This window comes from Mycteria americana, chromosome 1 (genome assembly GCF_035582795.1).
Source record: "Mycteria americana isolate JAX WOST 10 ecotype Jacksonville Zoo and Gardens chromosome 1, USCA_MyAme_1.0, whole genome shotgun sequence".
Lineage (NCBI taxonomy): Eukaryota > Metazoa > Chordata > Aves > Ciconiiformes > Ciconiidae > Mycteria > Mycteria americana.
Window position 1 is genome coordinate 193,696,338 of NC_134365.1, and position 20,974 is coordinate 193,717,311.

Below are 20,974 nucleotides of genomic sequence, written 5' to 3' on the forward strand. Positions count from 1 at the left end.
AATCAAAAACAGTTGAAAACCAATGATATCAAAAGAGATGTCAAAACAACAGCTTTAAGACTTGTGGCCAGTTGGTACCTGTGACAAAATTGGTATTTATAGGCGTAAGCCTTTTTGCCAGACGGGAATGTAGACCTGTGCTCCTGGCAGCACCTTTGGTCTCTGGCAGGTTTTGTGTTCACTAAATGAAGTGTGTGACCTTGCCTGTGGCTTTATACCTTGTCCTTTGCATGTAAACATGGTGCTGCTCGTACTTTGGGGCCATGCGGCAGCGCTGGCGTTAGGCCGCGGTTTCCCATTTGATCTCATCGTCACAGTCAGCGCAGGCTGCGAGCGGAAAAGAAGCTGCAGTGCTTGATGGCTTGTACTCCATAAATGAAACTCAGCACTGCTAAAGCCCATACCCAACTGGAGAGCCAGCTGTCACTGGGGTAGGGAGGTTTTCTGACATAGCACACTAGTTTGCCCTTAGTGTGTTTATTCGTTTCTGGGAGGCACAGCTAATGGTGAGGCTCAGCGGTGGGTGCTGCGAGCTGGTTATTAGGCAGCGTGGACTGGCTTTAAGGGCAAGCATCCACGTATGAGTGAGGCAGTTGCTCCTTTGGAGCAATTTAACATGACAGTATATCGGGTTGCTAATGAATTTTTGACTGTATGACCAGGATTTTTGTGTAAGGAAGGTCCCGATTCTACTCTCCCAGGATGTTCTCACCTGTCCCCCAATTTAATTTCTCTAGATTTACACAAGTTGATCAGAGAGCAGGACTAGACATTATGTCTCTGCCGAAGCAAGCCTTATGTTTGAAGGTGTTTACTCTGTAGAGCATATAAGAATTTCATGATTTTGTGAAAGAAACAAGGAAACCTGGGATTATTTTCAATAGTAATTATTCTTATTCATCAATAATAATTGCAATTGAGACCATAGGTTACAGGTTGAGGCTTAATCCAGGTCAAGGCACATTTGTGTGAGGTATTTTGAAAACCCAGAGTAAGTGACATAGCCTGACCCCCATAATTTATTTTTACTGAAACTGGGGTTTGGACTTACAGAGATGGACGTACAGAAATGGGAAAGAGAATGTGATAGGGGGATGAAGAGGGCTGGCTAAGGAAGGAAATAAGTTGCCAAGGCTTGTGGCCACTGTGTCCACTGTAGCATCGGAGGCAGAAAGAGTGAACAGGTACATGGTGTTTGGAAGAGAATGAGCTGTGTTTGGAGGGTGGCAGTGGAAAGCGCTGTGAGCAATATTCGTGGGAAAAAACCCAAACAACAACCTGTTACTGCAACAAAACCTAAAGGGAGCTGAAAACAAACAGCCCTCTGTGAATGCAATGGGCACTAGACACTCTTGCCACCTGAGGAGAGTATTGGCAAGTGCTGAGTAAGAGCTTGTTCTGGGTTTGGAGGGGCAGCATTGTTATGCTAATAGTCCTTTCACTTGCCTGCAGTGCCGCTGTTGTGTTCTCCTGGAAGAATTGGGCAGGAGGCTTTCCCAGGACCTATTTGTGAGGAAGGACTGGCTGCCGTTTCAGCTGGTCCAATGCAGGCGGCTGCAAGCCTGCCTTCCCTCCTACCCCCTGCACACATCTCCCTGCCCTTCACAATGGAGCCCTTTGAGCATTTGCGAGGTCTCCTAGACAGTCTGTTCAAGGACACAAGTTGATTGAAACCAGCCCAGCCACGGTGGTTCATTTTTGGCCAGAGCAGCTTCTTAGCTGTGGTCTGTCTGGGCTGGCACCAGGCGGGTCATGGGCATCCCGGCTGGATGACGGTCAGAACCACAGCAGGACTGGCCAAGGCTGCCATGGTCCACTGGTCTGTGAGGCTCTCTCTGGCATCTGTGTGCCCTTCCTCCCTTCCCCAGCCATTCTCATCATCAGTGGTGATGTTCCTCCTTGTCCCATTGGGTCCTGCCCATTCCTAGCCATGCTGTCAGCGCTTCACAGTGCCCTTCTTGCTTTAACAATTCAAGTGAGAATCAGTCTTTTTTTCAAAGAGTCTTAGGCTCTCTTTAACAAATGTAGACCCAGTTTTGGCCAAAGTTCTCTTGTCTGAGAAACATTCTTTCTAAGGATTTAATTAGAAGTGATTCTCATTTACATGGATTCTTACCAGCTGCTGTCGGCTCTGCAGCCCTGGGGAAAAAAAATCAGATGATACTCTGAAAGCCATTAGTGAGGACATTAGAAGCAACCATATCCAGGTCAGGCAAAGTTCTGAAAATACCTAGCATTCATGTGTCCTTAATTGCTTTTCTCCCTTTACAGCTGTTGGGTGAACGCACCATCTGGGAGGGGGCTGCCTCAGGGATTTCTGTTCCATTATGTGATGTAGATATGGAGAGAGGAGCAGGCAGTGACTGCTCAACAAGGAAAGGAAGAAGTAGACTTGAGTAGCAAGAAGAAATTTGAACTTAGTGGAGGAAGATCTAAGGAGCTAATATTGGGCCCTAAACAGGGGCAGATGTGCTTGGAGGAGCAGCAAAGGAGGTGCTGACCTGCTTTGCTAACAGCTAAGATGCTAAGAGAAAGATGGGATACCACTTCTGGACTTCGATGCCTTGTTCAGGTGTGTCTTTGAGCAAATCAAAAACATAATAAGGTGATTTCTGTGTCTTACAGGAACGTCAGAAATATGAGCAGCTTAGGTATCTTGAGGATGGAGACAGTAGAAATGCACGGCTAGCTCCAGGCCCTGGGTCAGAATGGCTCTCAGGACTCCTGTTAAGTCTGCTGTGACCTCCACAGTGCCTCTGTACCCACACCCAGGGCTTGTTGCACTAGAGGCAGGACAGCAGAAGTGCTTTGCCAGGGAGCACCTTGGCCTTGTTGTCAAGAGAGGAAAAGTGAGGTGGTATGAGGTCAAGGGGCTTGCCCAAAGTCAGCCAGTGACTGACAGCCAGTAGGGCTTGAAACCTTGTCCCAGTCCTGTGCTCTACCTAACAGGTAAAAAGCACCACTGCAAACCCACACTGCGAATTTTTTGAGGACTTGCTTGCCTTTACAGCCTGCAAAGTGTCAGGCACACCCAGCCCATTATCTACACAGTGATTTGTTTCCAGTCTTGCAAATAAGATCTGACACAAAGGAGGTAACATTTAAATGCTGTAGCATACATTGAAACTTTCTCTCTAGGCTGTCCGTGTAAGAAGCTTTGCCAGCTACACCCGGTTTTTGGCAGCTGCTGCAGCGACAGCTGAGAATGCAATATGATAAAAATGCCACTTCTGCAAAATAATCATGGCCCATTGGGTGATTCCCAGCAAGATCTTGTGAAGGGAAAGACTTAGCCAAAACACATCTGTTTGGGGCAGCGTGAGGGCTGGAGAAAGCAAAGCATGTTGTGAATGTTAGGCCAAGCATGATAATAAGTAAATGGCTCAAGAGCTCAGTTGTTTTAGCTGAAATGATTGGAGAAAACTTTGTGGAGTGTGTACCTGTGGTAAGAATTGATCAGGTGACATGAAACCATTCTTTCCTGGCTTTTGAAAGGGTGGAAAACAAAGGAAAATGACAACGGATTAGCACAACTGTCAGTTTACTTTTCCTGCTAGAACCTTGATAGACCGTGGTTGATTGTTGTTTTAATTAATCAGAAGCAATCAGCTTGTAAATGCTGTGATTAGCACAGCTTCTATTTAACCCTGTGTTGGGTTTTCCAAACAGTATATGTAGCAGTTCTGCAGAGTAGAAGGGGAGTCTAAAAGCTCTCAGGTAGAAGCTCCAGAAGCTGAGGATGGCTTCTGGTGCTGAACTGCCAAGGCTGCCTCCAGCTGTAAAACAGCATAGCAGAATGCAGCAGTAGAAGTCCAAATGATTTTCTACTGTTTTTAGGAGAAGAAGAGATTTTTTTTTCTCTGAGATTCCCAAATGGCAGTTTGACATTTCGATTCCCAAGTGGCAGCCTGTGTTTAAGCTAATGGCAATTGCTTGTATAAACTTCTATTTTCTTTTCTCTCCATAGGTTTGTTGATCGGCTCTGGTTGTGCGCTCTATCCTCTTGGCTGGGACAGTGAAGAAGTCAGACAAACCTGTGGTAACCTTTCCAACCAGTTTGAATTGGGTGAGTCATCATCAGAGCATCTCAGCTACATTAGACTCTTCTCTGTGTTGTTCATAAAAGCAAACGAGGACATGAGCACAGGCTTGGAGAAGCAACCCAGTTGTGTGTGGTAGGGTATTCATATTCATCATTCTGGTATGGTGCTAAGGCAGGGGATTTCAGATAGATTTGCTAGAAATATTTTCCAGAGGAACATTATAAAATAAAATGAAGGTATGTATGTATGTATGTATATATTTAAGACATCAGATTTAATAGTCTTGCAATACAGGAGCTAACACTCCTGGAGATCTTGACAGGGTAGGCAGCGGCATAGCAGCACAGCACAGCTGAGTGTAATTCACAATGAGTGCAATTAGCTGTCTTTGAAGTCTGGCATGTTTATGGCCTTCTAACCCAAGCCTAAAGAGTATGGTTTTGGTTACTCACATCCTTGGGAAGCTGGTAAATAACACTTGTTCCCTATGTCAGCCTTTTCCCAGACAAGCCACTGGTCTTAATGTGATGTCTGCACTGAGCGCGGAACAAGAGCCAGGGATGTGGCCAAGCCAAGCTCACACCCACGCAGCATGGGGTGAACCACCTCTAGAGAGCTCATCGGGCTGATAGAAAACAAGGGCCCAGCAGGGAGCTAAGGATTAAGCAATGTGGATAATCAGGATCTGATGTTTGAATGCATATCCAGGTCCTTGTTCAGCTAGAAGGATCGATGCAGCTGGTGATACCCTACTCTATAAGTGCTCTTTGATCCTGTTACTTGAGGAAGAGGGGGGTCTGCAGCCCTCCTGAAGCAGCAGGAGAGAGTGAGTGCCCTGACCCTCCACAGGCTTGGGAGCTCCCACTCCCCAGCACGGGCACACACAGCTCCCCATTTCCAGCCCCTGTGAGCTAAGCGTTGTGGTTAGTGTTAGAAACCCTTTCCATAGCTGCGTGTCCAGGGCTTGTGGTAGCCTGGCAGTAAACCCAACGCAAAGAGCAGTGGATGAAAATGGTCTCCTAGGGTTAAACACAAACCTGCTGCATTATCTTTTAATTTTACACTGATATTTCTGTCAGGCTTCAGGAATAAGGAGTTTTGTTTCCATCTCAGAGATGTTTCTTGTGAAGATATGGAAATGAATTGAGGTTGAAAGGTAAAAGAATACTGCTTTGGGAGAGATGCTCCAGGTCACCCTCCCTTACACCATTCCTGCGGTGTTTTGGAGTGCATTTGATCTGGCATGGGACCAGAAATTCATGTTACCAATACCAGCACCCATCTCTACCACTGCCACTGGTGTTTTTATCAGCAGCCACTAATGGTGTTGCCCAGGGGATATGTAACGTGCTTTAGAAGCTTTACCTTGTTATTCTGAACTCTAATATCCTTCTGTGCTATTGATACCCTCACTGGTGCACACTGATGCCTGCTCTTTCACACCAAGCATGTGAGCAGCTCTGCTCTGTGATTCCTGCTTGTGTCTCCTGACAGCCTGTTTGTTCCCAGGCTTCAGTCATTGCTCTCCCCAGAGTGCAGAAAAGTGTTACCTTTCCATGTTATTTCTCTGCAGACCCACAAGAATGTGGGTGTCATGCCAGTCTGAGCTCCTTGAAGACAGCACTTAGGCAGTTACAAGCTGTGACCTTAAACACAGTCGTGCCTGCAATCAGAGCAGAGTCTCTGAGACCACCTTTGCCATCTCAGTCTTGACTCATGAGTCAGATATTTGCATAAATTGAATCATTTACCATTAAAGTCAGTGAAGAAACCCATGTGAAAGATTTCAGCTGGCAGCTTTCCTTCCAGGTACACATAAGGACCATGAGATACATTACATTAACTGTGAAGGCATGTACTCTTACTGTATTTTCTGGACCTGGAGCATGCAGGGCATGTGTTATGCATGCCTAGACTTGACGGGAGTGCTGGTCTCACCGATCTGCTGCAATCATATGTTAACACATTAATTAACAGATAGTAATGACAGCTGAAATTTGCTGTAGTAATTTCCACCAGGCAGCTCTGCCACTAAACATCTCTTTTCCCCATACATTGGCAGTGAATTTATTCATTGGCCAGGATTATTTTTACTTAATGTCAGTGCTTGGTTGATGCTGTGTTAGCGAAGTCATCTGTAAAGAAGAGGTACTGTCCGAGGGCCATTTAATAACCACACTGCTCATCGTCTTTCATAAATACCTCTTGGTTGGTGATAACCCAAACCCTCTAGTCTTTTCTGAATCATTAGAGACTGGCTTACTCATTATAGCCTACAGGCCAAAAATGATGTTTCAAAGACTTAAATTTGTCTTGAGACTTAGTGAGATTAAGTAATTATTGCTTTCATTTGAATATTTAATTTGATTAAGCCGCAATGATATGCTTTCTATTCCTGAGTCTGTGAAATGAGTTGTCTCAAAAACCACATATATACACGCTGCATTCAAAATCCACCCTGAGAAAAGCTGAGCTGCCGTGAGCACTGCACTGGTTTGCTGATGGGAGAAATGGTGGTGGTGGGAGTGCTGGTCCTGCACCTCCTGCTGCTGTGGGCGTGAACGAGGATGACACTGAGAGCCTAATTCAGCGTATGTGGTTGCTCTCAAAGGAGAGGGTGTTCAAAGGGATGCTGATCAGCAGACAGCGTTCAGCCTCCTCTTTGAGCATGGCAGAGCAACTGTTGCAGCTTGGGCCGCAGGGAACTTGTACGTGCAGTTAGGAAAGGAGGGTCAAAGCACACCAGGTTTCAGCACAGAGCCGGCAAAGGTGGAGGTTCAGCGGTGAGTGAGATTCATTCTGGACTTGCAAAAGGCGAGGTGAAAAAATGGTTGAGGTTTGAGGTAGAAAAGATAATCCAGGAGCTGCAATCTACATTATAGGAGGATGGGAAAGACAAGAGGCATGTGCAGAGGAGGGACTGCAAGAACTCACTTGAGAAGCAGCTGAACTGTGCACCGTGAAATGTAATGTTAACCAGAAATACTCCAGAATTAGCAATTAAATGAAAATTTTTGCTTTACCAAAACAAGACAAACCCCCACCCCCTGTAACATACTCGTAACTAGAGAGAATAAATAAATAGCAATGCTAAGAACCCATAAAAAAGCCTAATCCTTAGTGGGTGTGCTAGATAAGAAGTGCTTCTTCATGTCTTCAGGCACTCTGAAAAAGCATTAGACTAATAGGCACTCCAAATAGTGCTGAGATAGCCCATATTGTGAAGAGGGGACTCCCTCTGCCACTGCCAAACACACACATTTCTGTGTACATTCCAAAGCAATATTTTAAAAGGCTGCAGGAAAAATAACCATGCCTTTAATTTACGTATAAGTGGATTTGGGTATTCTTTTCTAGAAAACCTGAGCTGACATTGTGAAATGCCCAGCAGTTTGCTGCTCTCTTTAAAATTGGATATTTATTTGTTTTTTATTAAGTGAACTATGTCCAAAGGGTTTACTTAAACATTTATGTATTTAATTGGGCTAATTTTTTTCAATCAAATGAAAGTGTTTGTACAACTTCATCTCTACAAAGAGGAGTCATTCTTCAACTGAAGATACCCTGCCAAGGACAACCCCATTTGTTGATTAAATTGCATTCAATAGATGAGCTGTTTTGCTAATGAGGATGGGGAGTAACCTCCATAAATAGACAGACAGAGAAACTGGTGCATCTGTAGAGCAGCCTGTTGTCTGGTCTTCTCTAGCAATCTGTTTTTGCCATCATGAAAAAAAGCACAGTGATAGATTAGGGCTTTGAGAAATGACCTCTGGCAAATCTTGTTGGGGGGTTAAGGCCATGACAGGTCTCTGCCATGTTCCTCTGCTTGTGGTTCCCAGCTCCCTGCCAGTCAGCAGGATCTGTATGGAGGTCTTGGGGCCCCACTCTGTATTGCGGCATCCCATATCAGATTGCAGATGGAGCAGAGTTCCCACCAGAACATCAGACTATGAACTGGAGCAGTCTCCTGCTGCTGTTTTTAGGGTGGTAACTCCTAGAAGTAGGGCAATATAAGTAAATGGGGGCAAAAGAAAAGAGGTGCTTATGTTTTAAACTAGCGCAGTTGTTTGCCCAGTGACCAAGTCAAAGTCCTTACTCTAATTAGCATTTGGCCCAGGCTAATGCCTGAGGTGGAGACTGGAGTTATAAACTAGCAGTGCTCGAAGGGACTGCCTTTCACTTTTACTAAATGTGTGAGGATGGATCAAAATCATCTTAATCTCTTGCCAATGCACAAGCTGTTATTGTTATGCTGCATTATTTGTACCCTGGGGTTGCCTGTGGGCCCATTCAGGACAGCATGGACGTGGCATAGCGGTACAGAGCTGCTGACTGAAGGGTGTGAAAGTGAGTCAGATCTACACAATCCCGTGGTCTGCAAAAGGAATTAGCAGGCAATTTCCCAAAAGCAAGCATCTTTATAGCATATCATATAGCACATATTCAGTTTTGCTGAGCTAGAGGCACTAATACCATTTTGTTTTCATTTCTAAGTGTATCACACAAGAATAACAGTTGAAAAATGAGGGGTTTAGCAGGACATTCATTAAAGTGAGGGATCCTGCATTAAGGTGAGAGTATGCATTAAAGTGAAGACTGCATCAGACATTTGCAAAAACTTCCACGTTTTGCAAAACTTAAACTGCGTGAAGAAATCTTCTGAACTTGCATGTCTTTTTTAAAGAGCAATGTGAGTGTATATGTGTGACATTAGTATTGGTTTTGAATGTCTAAAATCAATATGAGACTTCATTTTAGGCCATTGATTTCCCTAGATGTGCGTGCAGAGACTGCTCAGTTGTTGCATGCTCATTTCTGTTGTGATGGGTGTGGAGGCAGCTAAATCCCACAGAAGGTCCTGGAGAGGACAGGGCATGCTCAGTTTAACTCATAAAATCGAGCTTCACTTGGCACCTGGTGAAACAGCACTACAAGACCAATACCTAAGAGCTCAAACAGCAAAATGGTTGTCTAGAGTAAGATTCATTTCTAAACGTAGATGACCCATGCCATTGTAGGTGCCCTAGGAAATTTCATCTGGCCTCCAGCTGCCACTTCCCTGCTACCAGATGTATGAAATGATGTTATGTACTTACCTTATTAACCTGAAAGAATGAAGACACTGAATTTAAGATAAACTTCAATTTTTAAGTTGAACTACTTGGAAAAAAAAATTGTGTTCCTTTGAGGAAATACAGTGTGTTTGGGCAGTCAGGACTCAGCCTGGATGATCAATGCTCCAGAATTTTTTATGGCCTACCCCTTTTTGTGAGAGATTACTTTTTGTCATACATTTCCTACCTAGGACCTACATTTTTATTCTGCTGGGTGATCATTTGTGCTAAGAAGCATCCTACAAACATGGCTCGGTGTTTGCTGTATGTAACTACCTTCAGGGCTCATCTTTGAGTTTCATGATGCTTTTCTTTGCTATTAAAGGCAGTGAAAGTCATAGGTCTGGCATGGCTCAGGTGTGGCCATCGGCATGCTGTGCCCTACCTACCCACCTGGCAGCTGCTGCCACAGCCTGCCTGAAATGCATTCTGTGCTTGTTTGAGTTCATGCCATCCTTATGAGGCTGGGAATAGCTTCCCGCCCTGTTTCTTCTGCAAGTCCTCCTAGATCCTCTCCGGTTTCATGTTCTCTGGCTGTCACACTCCATCACTACCTGCCACGCACAGAGACATCCTAGGTCTGGGGGCCCAGCTGCAGCAGCAACCAAAGCAGATGGCTCCAAACGCACACCTTTGCTTGACCTCTGTGGTGGTCCATCCATCCGTGAACCACTGTGAAATGGCTTTCCTGGCCGAAGTGGCTGTCTGGAGAGCAACTTAAAAGGCTGGCTCCCATCCTGAACTAAACAAGCAGATGAATTGCCCTCAAAAGCTCTCAGAAACTTCTCTTTTGAGGGATATTTCTTTCCAAAGATCATTATTATTAAGGTTCCCCTTTGCCACGTTTAGAGGGCCTGAAATATCTTAAAGAGAACTATTGACTTGATAATTACTTTTGCTGTAGAAATATTAGAGTAAATGATCTTTAAAGCACTTTAAAAGCAAACAGTGCAGTTACTAAAACAACAACATAATAACCCCACAGAAAGCAGTGAATATAAAAAAAGCTTTGTCAACTAGTTAATTGGCCTTAGGTGGCATCATTTCAGCATCTGGCTGAGTGTTGACATACAGTGCCAGAATGATCAAGAAAAGGATTTAGAGGGTAGGACAATTTATTAGAATCCTATTAAAGGCAATGGCTTCAAAGCTGTATTTTTCTATGAGCAATCTATCTGACAAAGCCAGTTTTTTTGCTCACAGATCCTCTGCAAACGGCTCAGAGATTTTACCAGTTCATTTTTTTGACTGGGGCTGAGCACAATCTTTATGAGCGTGCCTGAGCTGCAGCTGCTGAGTTCTTAGATAAATGAATGAGTCAGCCTACGTGCTAGTAAAGAAAGTGTTTCATCAAGAAACATTTCCTCTTTAGTGCTACCCGGATAACTTCCATTCTTAAATCTCTGTAAGCCTTTGGTGACTATATCAAGATCCACATATATTCTGTCTAACATAAAGCACTTACCTTTGTTGCCAGAGTTAGACCATGGTCATGCAAAGATCCTCTGCAGTCAATGGAGATAAGCAGCGGCATCCAGAAAGGGATTTAGACCACCTGGGAGCAAGTACCTGGTGCTCTTTGTTACTTGAAAATGGCAGCTAAACTGGTTGTTTGGAATCCCTTCATAGTTAAAGGGAGAAAAATAGGTGCTACTAGAGCAGGGTTCAGCTGCTGTATGTTAGAAGTCTACCTTAAGACAAAATGTAACACACTTTTGTAAGTGACTTTTTCTCCTTGTTGTCTCCATGGGAGTCTGGGGGACTAGTCCAGTATGGATCTCTGCACTGTGGATGTCCAAAGAGAGGTGAAATTAATTTCACTTCCTGCAATAGGTGAGCTTTCTGCTGACTTCTTCGAGGAGGCTGGGAGAGCTCCTCATTAGCAGGACATAAACTATTTGCTCTTGGGAATTTGAGCATTGTAATTGACACAAGGTATTGGTTTGTCTTTCATTGTTCCATGATAAATGCACGCCTACAGAAAATTTGAGGTTTGATTAAACAAAATTATGTGATCCTCCAAAGAAAGGAGGATTTGGTCATATGAGTGAGTGTCTGCATACAGCAGAACTGAAGAATTTCAAGTTGGCACTTCTTTTTCCATTTGTTTACACTTCTGAACTTTATGAGATTTTATGCATTTAATTACAGACCAAAATGCCCATACAATTTCTTTGACCAATTATAAGTAACTAAAATAGCTTGATCTGTGCATGCATAATAAATCATATATTCTTTTAAAAAGAGAAATGCACTGAGAAAGTCATATCCATGCAACAGACAAAGAAACCAGCTTCACTAAATTAATTATTTTGTATCAAGCTATTTGTTTGGCTGCAGTTTTACCTTATATAGTGTTCTTTCTTTGTTTCACATAACTACTTTAATCCTTTCTGGATGCATTCCAAGTTTTAACTTCTTTTCCTGCTTTTGTAGCTGATTTCACATGATGGTTTTTCATTGTAACTGTGTAAAGAAAAAAAATCTTCAGCTATTTAATTTGTCTTGGCTTTGTTTCAAAATAATTGTGCCTTCTTATTAATTAGCTGATTATCTTTTACATTCATTTGTGGCTTTCATATCTCCAAATCCCTGTATATCCCTTAACATCACACTCCTTACTTTTTTCTCTGATTACTTTTCCAACACCTTGATTAATTACATGAACTCACATTCCCTGTATTACTGGACTTTCATGTGAAGCTGTTAATTAGACTTCCCACACAACTTCTTGCAAGTAGGAATTGTAGTTTCTGGTTTTGAAGGTATATAATTTGTATTCTTCAGCCCAGCTAATTCTGAAACCTTTTTTAGTTCCCCTTGGAAAATAGGCTGTACTTAAGGTTAAATGATTAGAGTTTGCCAAATACTCCAGGTTGCAATTCCAGGATAGTCTTAACATTAACAGCAAAGAAGGTACAAATATTTAAGATACTAAGTCTTGCAATTAACAGGTTTGCATCCAAGACACTTTCATATTCTGTATATTTTTTTCGTAAGTGTCAATTATTGGTTATTTTAGATGAAAATCATATGTTATTTCCAGGACCTTGATAAGTATATGTGATAATGATTTATAAGACATCATGAGTAGAAAGCCTGATAAAATTCTGTTTCGGCAACTGGATCCTGGCACAGCTCCACAGTAGATCAAGTATCCACAGATTTTGTGTTGCCAAATTTCACTCACTCCCAAATTTGTCTTAATCTTTATTTGCTTTATATATTGAAGAGGAAGGGGGAAGCTAGAGGACACATATCATGGCCTTGAAGATCATGTTAGAAATCAGGAAAAGGCATGGAAGTTTTTTTAATAAATCCATCCATCACTGCAAAACTACCCTTCCACATTCCTTGATTTCTTTCGATTTAGCAAATGTTGTCTTATGTTCTATGGGACTCTTGCTGCTGAATCTTCTTTTGAAAGTGTCCTCACTCACCTTGCTTTTGTCCTTCATCTTCGGGGACTGCATTTCTTTCAATTTCTTTCAATCCTTTTACAAAAGAGAGGAGTGTAATGTTTCCACTCTTTCCGTCTTTTATTTGCTTGGAAAATGGCCAACCAGCCCTATAGCTGCAAGGTCTGTTATTCTATGATTTCAGAGCTCATCCTGACACTCTCTTGCTGCCAATCCCAGTAAAACAAATGTGAAAACAAAGTTCTTAATGGCTGGCTACAAATTTATGTGAGCCAACTTGGACAGTCCTGCTTCACTGAGCAACCAAGAGCTCCAATTATTTATGCTCTCCTTTACCAAAAAAAAAAAAAAAAGGATCCAGAACTAACAAAATGCTGAAGCCACAGCTTCTCCCTCCATACTGACCTGTCAGGTAAAGACTGATTTGTTAAAAGCAACATCAGTTCTGTGCAGAGAAGGCAGCTGCTGTGATGCATGCCATCTCTATCAACTAGAAGAGTACTTCAGCTGCTGGGGAATTTACTTTGGCATGAAACCAGATCCAGCCCGTCTTATGAGCAAGAACATGTACACATTCCTGCACACATCTCCACGCCCCCAACAGGCTGGCATACTTCTACTTGTATGCATGTATTCCTGTGCATCCTTGAGAAAAACAACAGCTTTTGTGTCTCTGTGTGTGTGTGAAAATTGACATGGTTTCACTAATTGTTTTAATTCTATCAAGTAATCAGGTGGTCTTGCTCTTTGTTTTAGAGTTTTGACATTTAAAAAAATGGGAAACTTCAATGCAACATTTCTAATGTTTAATATGATGGCCTCCATGAAGGCAACTGATCTATTTGATGGTTGAATTTAAGCCCCGGTTCTGCAAAGCCCTTAACCGTTTGCTTACCTCTGAACACATGACTAGTCCCACTGATGTCAGTGCAATAAAATTTGAACATGAGAAAGGGTCCTTCTATGGTGCCCATTATTATAATACAAATTATAAAGCTAGAAAGCAAAGTCTATCTTCTCTAACATAAAACATTTCTATAGGTGTATTTCTTTTCATTTGGTGTTACATTTAATTACTTGTCAACCCTGCTTTTAATAAAGCTTTATGTTCCTTTTAAAATGAGTGTTTAATAACAAAGTGAAGCAGAAGTAATTTTACAATTTAAACTGCAAACAAATTACCCAATTGTTGACAACCAACAATCTTTCTTTAGGATGCAATGGATTAAAATAGCTCATACATGTAGTAAAATGAGAACACCAGAGCAGAAACATTAACTTAAGAATATTTTTTCTCCTTGGGCAATATAAGATTATATTGCTACAGGGGTAGCGTTGTTTCATTTTGACACATGGCTATGCGGTGTGGGCAATCATTCATTTCAACGGGTACCTTTGAGATGGATTCTCTCTGGCCTTATAGCTATACTTAGCTATGGACTGAGGACTTACCTATACTAACAATGAAAAGTATAGCTAAGTCCTATACCCTCAGACACCTTCCCTGCTGCAGACTCTTCGTCAGCACAATAGCTTGAAACGCTGTTCTGCTCAGCATCATCCAAGTACAGATCAAGCTATTTTATCCCAGGCCTCCCATTGCTCCTGACACAGGCTGGAAATAATGGCCAGGTTTATTGCTGTGTTATTATTGCTCTAAGGTCAGGCTCCCGGCTCTTTCATCCGTTCTCCTGCACTCTCTCATTCTTTCATTTGTTCATCTTGACCCAGCTCACGCTTGTGAACTACATTGCGTTTGTTAGATCAAGAGGCTGCCTGCCATGCCTCAGAGCATTAAGTAGGGCAGTGGTCCTTAGGGTAAATGGAGCATGGTATGGAGAAATAAACGTTATTCTCTTCAGCCAAGACTGAATGTTCATGTTGTATCTGTTGAGCACATCTCTGACGCTGGTTTAACAGTTATTTCTTCTTAATATGTATCAGGTACACTCTCTGCCTCTCCCACTGCCAAGGCACAAAAGTTGAAATCACACCATGCAAAAGTTCAAATTTACTTCTTTCTATCCCCCTTAGGTCACAGCTTTGGGCAGTGCTACCAGGTGAATCTTTAAACTCTTTTTAAAGTAGCATTTTGACATTTATTTTCTCTACCTCAAAGCATCATGATGAGAAATATTTACTTTTTCAAGCTGCAACTACAATTGTCTAGTAGTTTTAGGAATACTTAGCAATTTAAAAAGACCTATCAGATGGAGTCCATCTTATCACAAGAAATGCTTTAGCACACCCCACCCTGGTATAAACGTGATCATTTTCAAAGCAATCCAATGGATTTAGACATCTGGTGTATGCTTAAGTCTGGTTTGAAATTCCCAGCAGAAGCTATAGGCAGTTTGTGTACAGAGCAGAAGCAATAGATGGTCCAGAAACAGGTCTCTCTGCAAGATCTGTCCAGGGACTGCTGTGCGATTGGGCAAGGATCAGCATCACTGACATTGCCAGGTGGTTGGCGGCTCTCCATGGTTTCTGATGGTCTTCTCTTTAGGAAGTCAGACTCCCTGTGTGGTATTCTGTAAGGAAGCCAAGAATGGTGTTGATCTACAGAGCATAACCAGATTACAAAGCCAAGTAAATCTCTTTGTCTGCTCCAGCACATTAAGGAGAGAGGCTAATGAGCTCAAGCCAAGGCCACAGCTCCTCAAGTCCTCTGGTCACGTCAGGATCTTTGTTTCACTGGGCATGTTTTTAAATAAAAGGTTTTCAGGGTTATGAAGAAAAAATGAAACAAGTATTTATGCTTCCTGCTGTGGTGTCAACCTGAGATCTTCAGAGTGGCCAAGAGCATAAGCGTTGCCTCCCTCTAACATCTCCTTACAAAGCTGGCCTGACAGTATCCTGCAGACAGTTGATGGATGTGCTGTCTGCCTTAAGGCATGCTAATGCTTTGGATATGTTGAGATGTACAGACATCTTGGGTGTCTTGTGCCTAAGGCAGGATTAGCTGAGTTGATAATTGCCTGAACCGGAAGCCTGGCCCTCAAGGATGCCATTGGGACAGAGTATGGACATGCCGCCTGTTTCAGCTCTGTCTTTCTAGATGGAAACTCTGTTGTTACCTTCTGTTCTCTGGAGGGGAGAACGGTTTCTGCTGCTCTTTCCAGAGAGTGGGAAGGAAGTGTTGTATTGCTGCTTGTGCCTTACTGAGAACACTTACTGCTCAAAGCAGGGCAATATCACCCAAGATGGCGACACAGGGAGAACCTCAGTTGTAATGAGTCCCAAACACTCAAAAAAATGACCCAGATGATGGAGCCCAAGTGAAAATTACTTTTGAGGTGGGCTGAAATCTTGAGGAGTAATAGCAGCCATCTCCTTGCTTTCAGAGATCTCTGTGAGGAGGCTTCCTCCCTGCTGCAGCTGCTGTTTTCCTGATCTCCTCCCCTACCGCAGGCATGGTGGTGCCTAGAAGGGGAGCAATCACTTTATGGTCCACCATGGGATTCCCCAACACCATTCGCTGGTGATGAGTTTGGCTATAGAAAGATACTGTGGCCGTTAAAAGTATTCAAGGCTGTATCATGACACTATTAAACACATTAGACAAAAGATCAGTGATGTTTTAAGCAATGAGTTGTGACTGGGGGTGGGGATAGGGAATTTTCTCTATTTTTGTATTAGTGGACTCCATTCCCACAGCAGCCCCCATGCAGGTGGACCCCCGACACCATGATCCTTTGCCACTGGGAGCCTCCTGGTCAGGATTGATGCCTGTGAGAGGGGAACATGAACGGATTCCCTGCAGCCATGTCCTGGGTTATAGTCACCCAGCAGCTTGCAGCCAGGTCCAGTTTCGAGCCCTGTCACTGAGATGGCAGAGGTGGACCCACCCAGCTCTTTCTGAAGGGAGCAGGCCCTGGCCCATGTTATGTGCAAACCCTCAAAATCTCAGTCAAAAATAATCAAAATGTCCTCAGACGCTGCCTGGAGGAGAAAAAAGAGAAGTGTGGGAAAAACCCTCTTCCAACTGCAGCCGCTGTGGAGAGCGGTGCCACGGGCACTCCCTGGGCCGGGTGGGCAGAGGGAGGGACGCCTGCCCCATGGCTGTGCGCCTGTGGTGCCAGCAGCCTCTGCTTCGGCTCTCACATGGCGTTTACCCCTGTGTGGAAAACAGCAACTGGCCAAGCACGTGAGCTCGGAGGCCTGTCTGCTGAATGGCTACAGAAAATTAGGGGGAGCCATTTAAACAGCTTGGCTTCTCTAGTTACTTGAATTACACCCCACGTTCCCTGTCCAAGGTGGACATACAAGTGGGCAGAAACCTAGAAAAGTGTTTTTTCCTGGGTGGGCTGAAAGGAGGGCGGTGGCGGTGCCTCTTCCCCTGGCTAATGCTGTGCCGTGTCGCTCTGTTTCCCTTGCAGGGACCTGCCACATCGGCTGGGCCTACTACTGCACGGGCGGGGGCGCAGCGGCAGCCATGTTGGTGTGCACCTGGCTGGCCTGCTTCTCAGGCAAGAAGCAGAAGCAGTACCCCTACTGAGCCGGCCCCGGGGCGCGGGCGCTGCCAGACGCCCGAGGGGCTTGCCAACGTCTTCTGGATAATGACGACGAACACGAAATTTTTAAGTGCTTTCTCTCTGGAGCGGGCGTGGGGTGGGACAGCGGGTGGCCCCAGGGAGGGCAGGGAGGTGAACGGCGGCACAAAGCCACCCGGCTGGGCTGGACAGGGACAGGCTTTCTCACCCAAGCCTGCCCATGGTCTGCTCCACAAAAAATATAAGCAAGGAAAACTCCACGTTGGGAAACGGTGAAATTCTGCGTGCACGGATTAATTGAGAGGTTGATGAGGGCACAGCGGTGCTGGGGGGCTGGGGTAGCGCCTGGCAGCCCCTCGGCACAGCCCTCCCGAAAGCACACACGCACGCACAGATGTTGACCATGGCACAAAATGAGTAGAGAGGAAACTTCTTTTGGTGCGATTCTTCTTTCTTTTCCTTTTTTTTTACTTCTCTCTGGTGGTTTAAAATTCAGTGTTGCAACACTTTTTAATCTATACATTAAACTTAATAAAAGGACCAATAAGCCACTTTATCAGTATTTTGTATATTCTCTACACATTTTTCTTCCCCAAACATTTAGCCACTGCTTATTCAGCCCTATATAACTTTTATTAAGCCTCTGTGTTTTCAGCATTATTACAAAAATGCAACATAATTACTTGGCATATGTAGCCTTTCCCTATAGTACTTTTATGAAGTGCAGTAAATGGACGTTTTTCTGTCCATTGGAAATTCCACTCATGGTACTGTAGAGCTCTGTTGGTTACGTACGACTAACAGGAAACTTCTTCCAGACATAGATTTCTGTTGGTGTTATGTTTAGCTCATTGATGTCGTATTGTGCTGTACCATGTTTATTATTTCAATATTCATTTTTGTAAAAAATATATATATAATATGTGCTATTTTATGTTTGTATTTGAAAAATCTCTGTAAATAAATTTTTCCTTGATCAATATTTGCAATGCCTGGTCGTGTCACTAGATGAAAAAGTTCCTCTCCCAGATCCCTATTGGAAAAATCCTCAGAAATAATCATGACTTTTATAACCATGCTGTATCCTTTTTCCCTGTAAAACACATACATTTAGGGTTTGGTTACATTGCCTCGAGCATATCGAGCATATCCCACATTTTTGCCTGATGCTGTCAGGGGTTCTGCAGGATTTCAGGGAGACCTTCCCCATTCTGGCCTGGCTGCTGCGGACTCAGCGTCTCACACAGCGCTGCGTAGCCCTGTTTAGGCGACTGAAACGAGCCCTTACTTTCTTAATAGCATCGACACTGATCAAATGCCTACCAGGCAGTGTACCCTGCACAAGGCACTGCACTGTACACACAAAACTCAGAAACAATCTTTTATTTTCTTTAAGAAAAACAATGTGAACTTAGAGCATGGGAACTTGTAAGGGGTTTTCAATCATGATATTAACTGATGTTATTCCCTTTCAAATTTGTTTGTCTGCTCTTGTTTTCCCAATATGATATTTCTGTCATGTATTTCTAAGTTACCGTCTGTGTTCTAGTTGCGGTTCTGCTGGTTAATAACATTTGTAGCTGTTACAACTCTGAAATCATGCAGTTGCTTTGTACATTACGCGGGGCAGCTTTTTGGAGGTACGTAGAAATCGCAATGTCAGTTTATGGTGATCAATCCTGATATTGCTGAACTGATTGATAAAATTAAGTTTCATTACAGGCTAAGCACTATTTATTCCCTTTATGGTGCTGTGCAGTGAAAACAAAATTGTACCTTATGCCTCCCAGATTAGCCCATAATAGCCCTATCACATCCAAGTGCACTTCTGCTGAGAAGCAAACCAACCATGCCGTGGGGGCTTGCCTCCCTGCGTGCTCTCTCAGTGGCACCAGCAGCAGCGGGACATGGAGCTCTTCCCTCCTGCTTCCAGGTTTCAGGGCTCGTCCGTTCTCGTGAGTGCTCAGGACCATACCCAAATCTGCTGCGGGACGTCAGTGGCATTCCATGTACCCTCACAGTAAGTATGAATATGTCTGTTAGGGTTGTGGACTGCTGCTGTCCTAAAACTGAAGGAGATACAAACACAGCTTTGGCTGTGGTTCCCCTGGCTGCAGGAAGATCTTTGGTAGGTATCTCAATAGAAAAATGCTGCCTTTGTACAGATTGCTACTGCAGAAACAGGCCTTTCCTTCCACTGAAACTGCAGTTTGCTACACAAAGTTTCAGTGACTTGGCTATAAAAATGTACGTGTTACTATTCTAAATTTGACCTTCTCTAGATTATATCCTGGCCCATGCATCATGGAGAACATTTTGACTTTTTTTAGATCTTCCTGTGCTGAGATTCGGGCTTGATTTATCATGACAAGCTGGAACTATGCAATTACTTCATGAAGAAAATTAAATTTGTGTTACAATACAATACAATTATAGCATGACTGACTTTCTCTGAATTTGTATACAATCTCCTTTTTTTAATTTGGAATTGAATAAAATGCCAGTTTTTAATAATCAAGCCAATGATATATGCTACACCTGCTTTGTAGCTGTTTATCATATAGCCTTCAGCTGCTGTGATATGAATAAACCAATCACAGCTTAATTAGGTATGTCCATATTTGTGCATCTTGGTTCTGATATCCATTTTGCACTAGAATATAAATACCATTTAGTATCATGGTTATCAAGCCTCACAGCTACAAACTCTAATAACTTCAAACTGGGCAAAAGATTGCTTTCAATTTCACAGTATGAAGTGTCAATGAAATATTTACAATATTTACTATGTTTAATTTTCCATTTATTTATTCTTGAAGATGAGGAGCTTGGCCTTGCATTTGTCAAAACAAAAGACGTAAGCTTGCACAAGCTCCTAGGTCACTGAATTCTGTCCCTGCCATTGCTGGCAATCGTATCACATAATCCCGTTCATGAATTTATCAACCTCTATTTTAAAACTATTTAAGCAGTTTTCCCCCTACAACTACATTGGGAAATTTATTCCAAAATCTCACTCTCTGGGTGATTAGACACTTCCTAAGTCCAGATCACCCTGTATTCTGGAGCTCTCCAGCAACACAGATGTCAGAAGTCCCAGTCTGCTTCCAAAAAATACTCTGTGGGCAGTTTCATCCATCACTCCTACCTAATACAGGAGCTATATAGAATGAAATCATATGGTCACAGGCTACTGTTCATTATCAGAAGCTATCTTAGGACCACAGGATAATTCAGGTGGGAAGGGACCTCAGGAGGTCTGTAGTCCAGCTTCCTGCCCAAGGCAGGGTTAGTCATGAGGTCACAACAGGTCGCTCAGGGTTTTATCTCATCTGGCCTTGAAAACCTCCAAAGATGGAGATGCACAACATCTCTGCAGAGCCTGTGCCACTGCCTGACTGTCCTCATGGGGAAACAGCTTTCCTTATAGCTGATCTCTTGTTTGAACTAATGACCACTGTCTCTCATCCTCCCACCACGAATCACTGAGAAGAGCTACTCATCTCCATCTTCTGCCACCTCCCCATAGGTACTGGGTGACTGCTATTGGGTTATCGTTCCCCCCTACAGTCATCTTTTCATCAGGCTGAATAAGCCCCCATCCTTGGCCTTCCTGCACAGGACAAGTGCTCCAGCTCCCCCAACCAACTTAGTGACTTCTACTGGACCAGCTGCCATTTGTTAATGCCTTTCTTAGACCAGGGGGGCCAAAACTGGATGTGGTATCCACATGTGGCCTAACAAGTACTGATTAGAGGAGGACAATCACTTGCTTCCATATACTGGCTCTGCTCCTGTCAATGCAGCCCAGGAGGCTGTTACCCATCATTGCTGCCAGGTCATGCTGCTGGCAGCTCGCTGTCTCTAGGCCCCCAGGCCCTTTCTGCAGAGCTACTCCCCAG

General features: G+C 43.6%; 1 protein-coding gene across 2 annotated transcripts in view; it reads left to right on the forward strand.

The window, feature by feature from the left end:
* The window catches only part of LHFPL6 (LHFPL tetraspan subfamily member 6), a 143,558-nt gene extending 125,504 nt beyond the window's left edge, over positions 1–18,054 (forward strand). For both annotated transcript variants that reach the window (XM_075490347.1, XM_075490356.1), the window contains exons 3-4: positions 3,968–4,066; positions 16,959–18,054. In XM_075490347.1, coding sequence (XP_075346462.1) covers positions 3,968–4,066; positions 16,959–17,077 — 218 coding nt within the window. In that variant the 3' untranslated portion in view covers positions 17,078–18,054. The remainder of the gene's footprint in view (positions 1–3,967; positions 4,067–16,958) is intronic.
* The last annotated feature ends 2,920 nt before the right edge of the window (positions 18,055–20,974 follow it).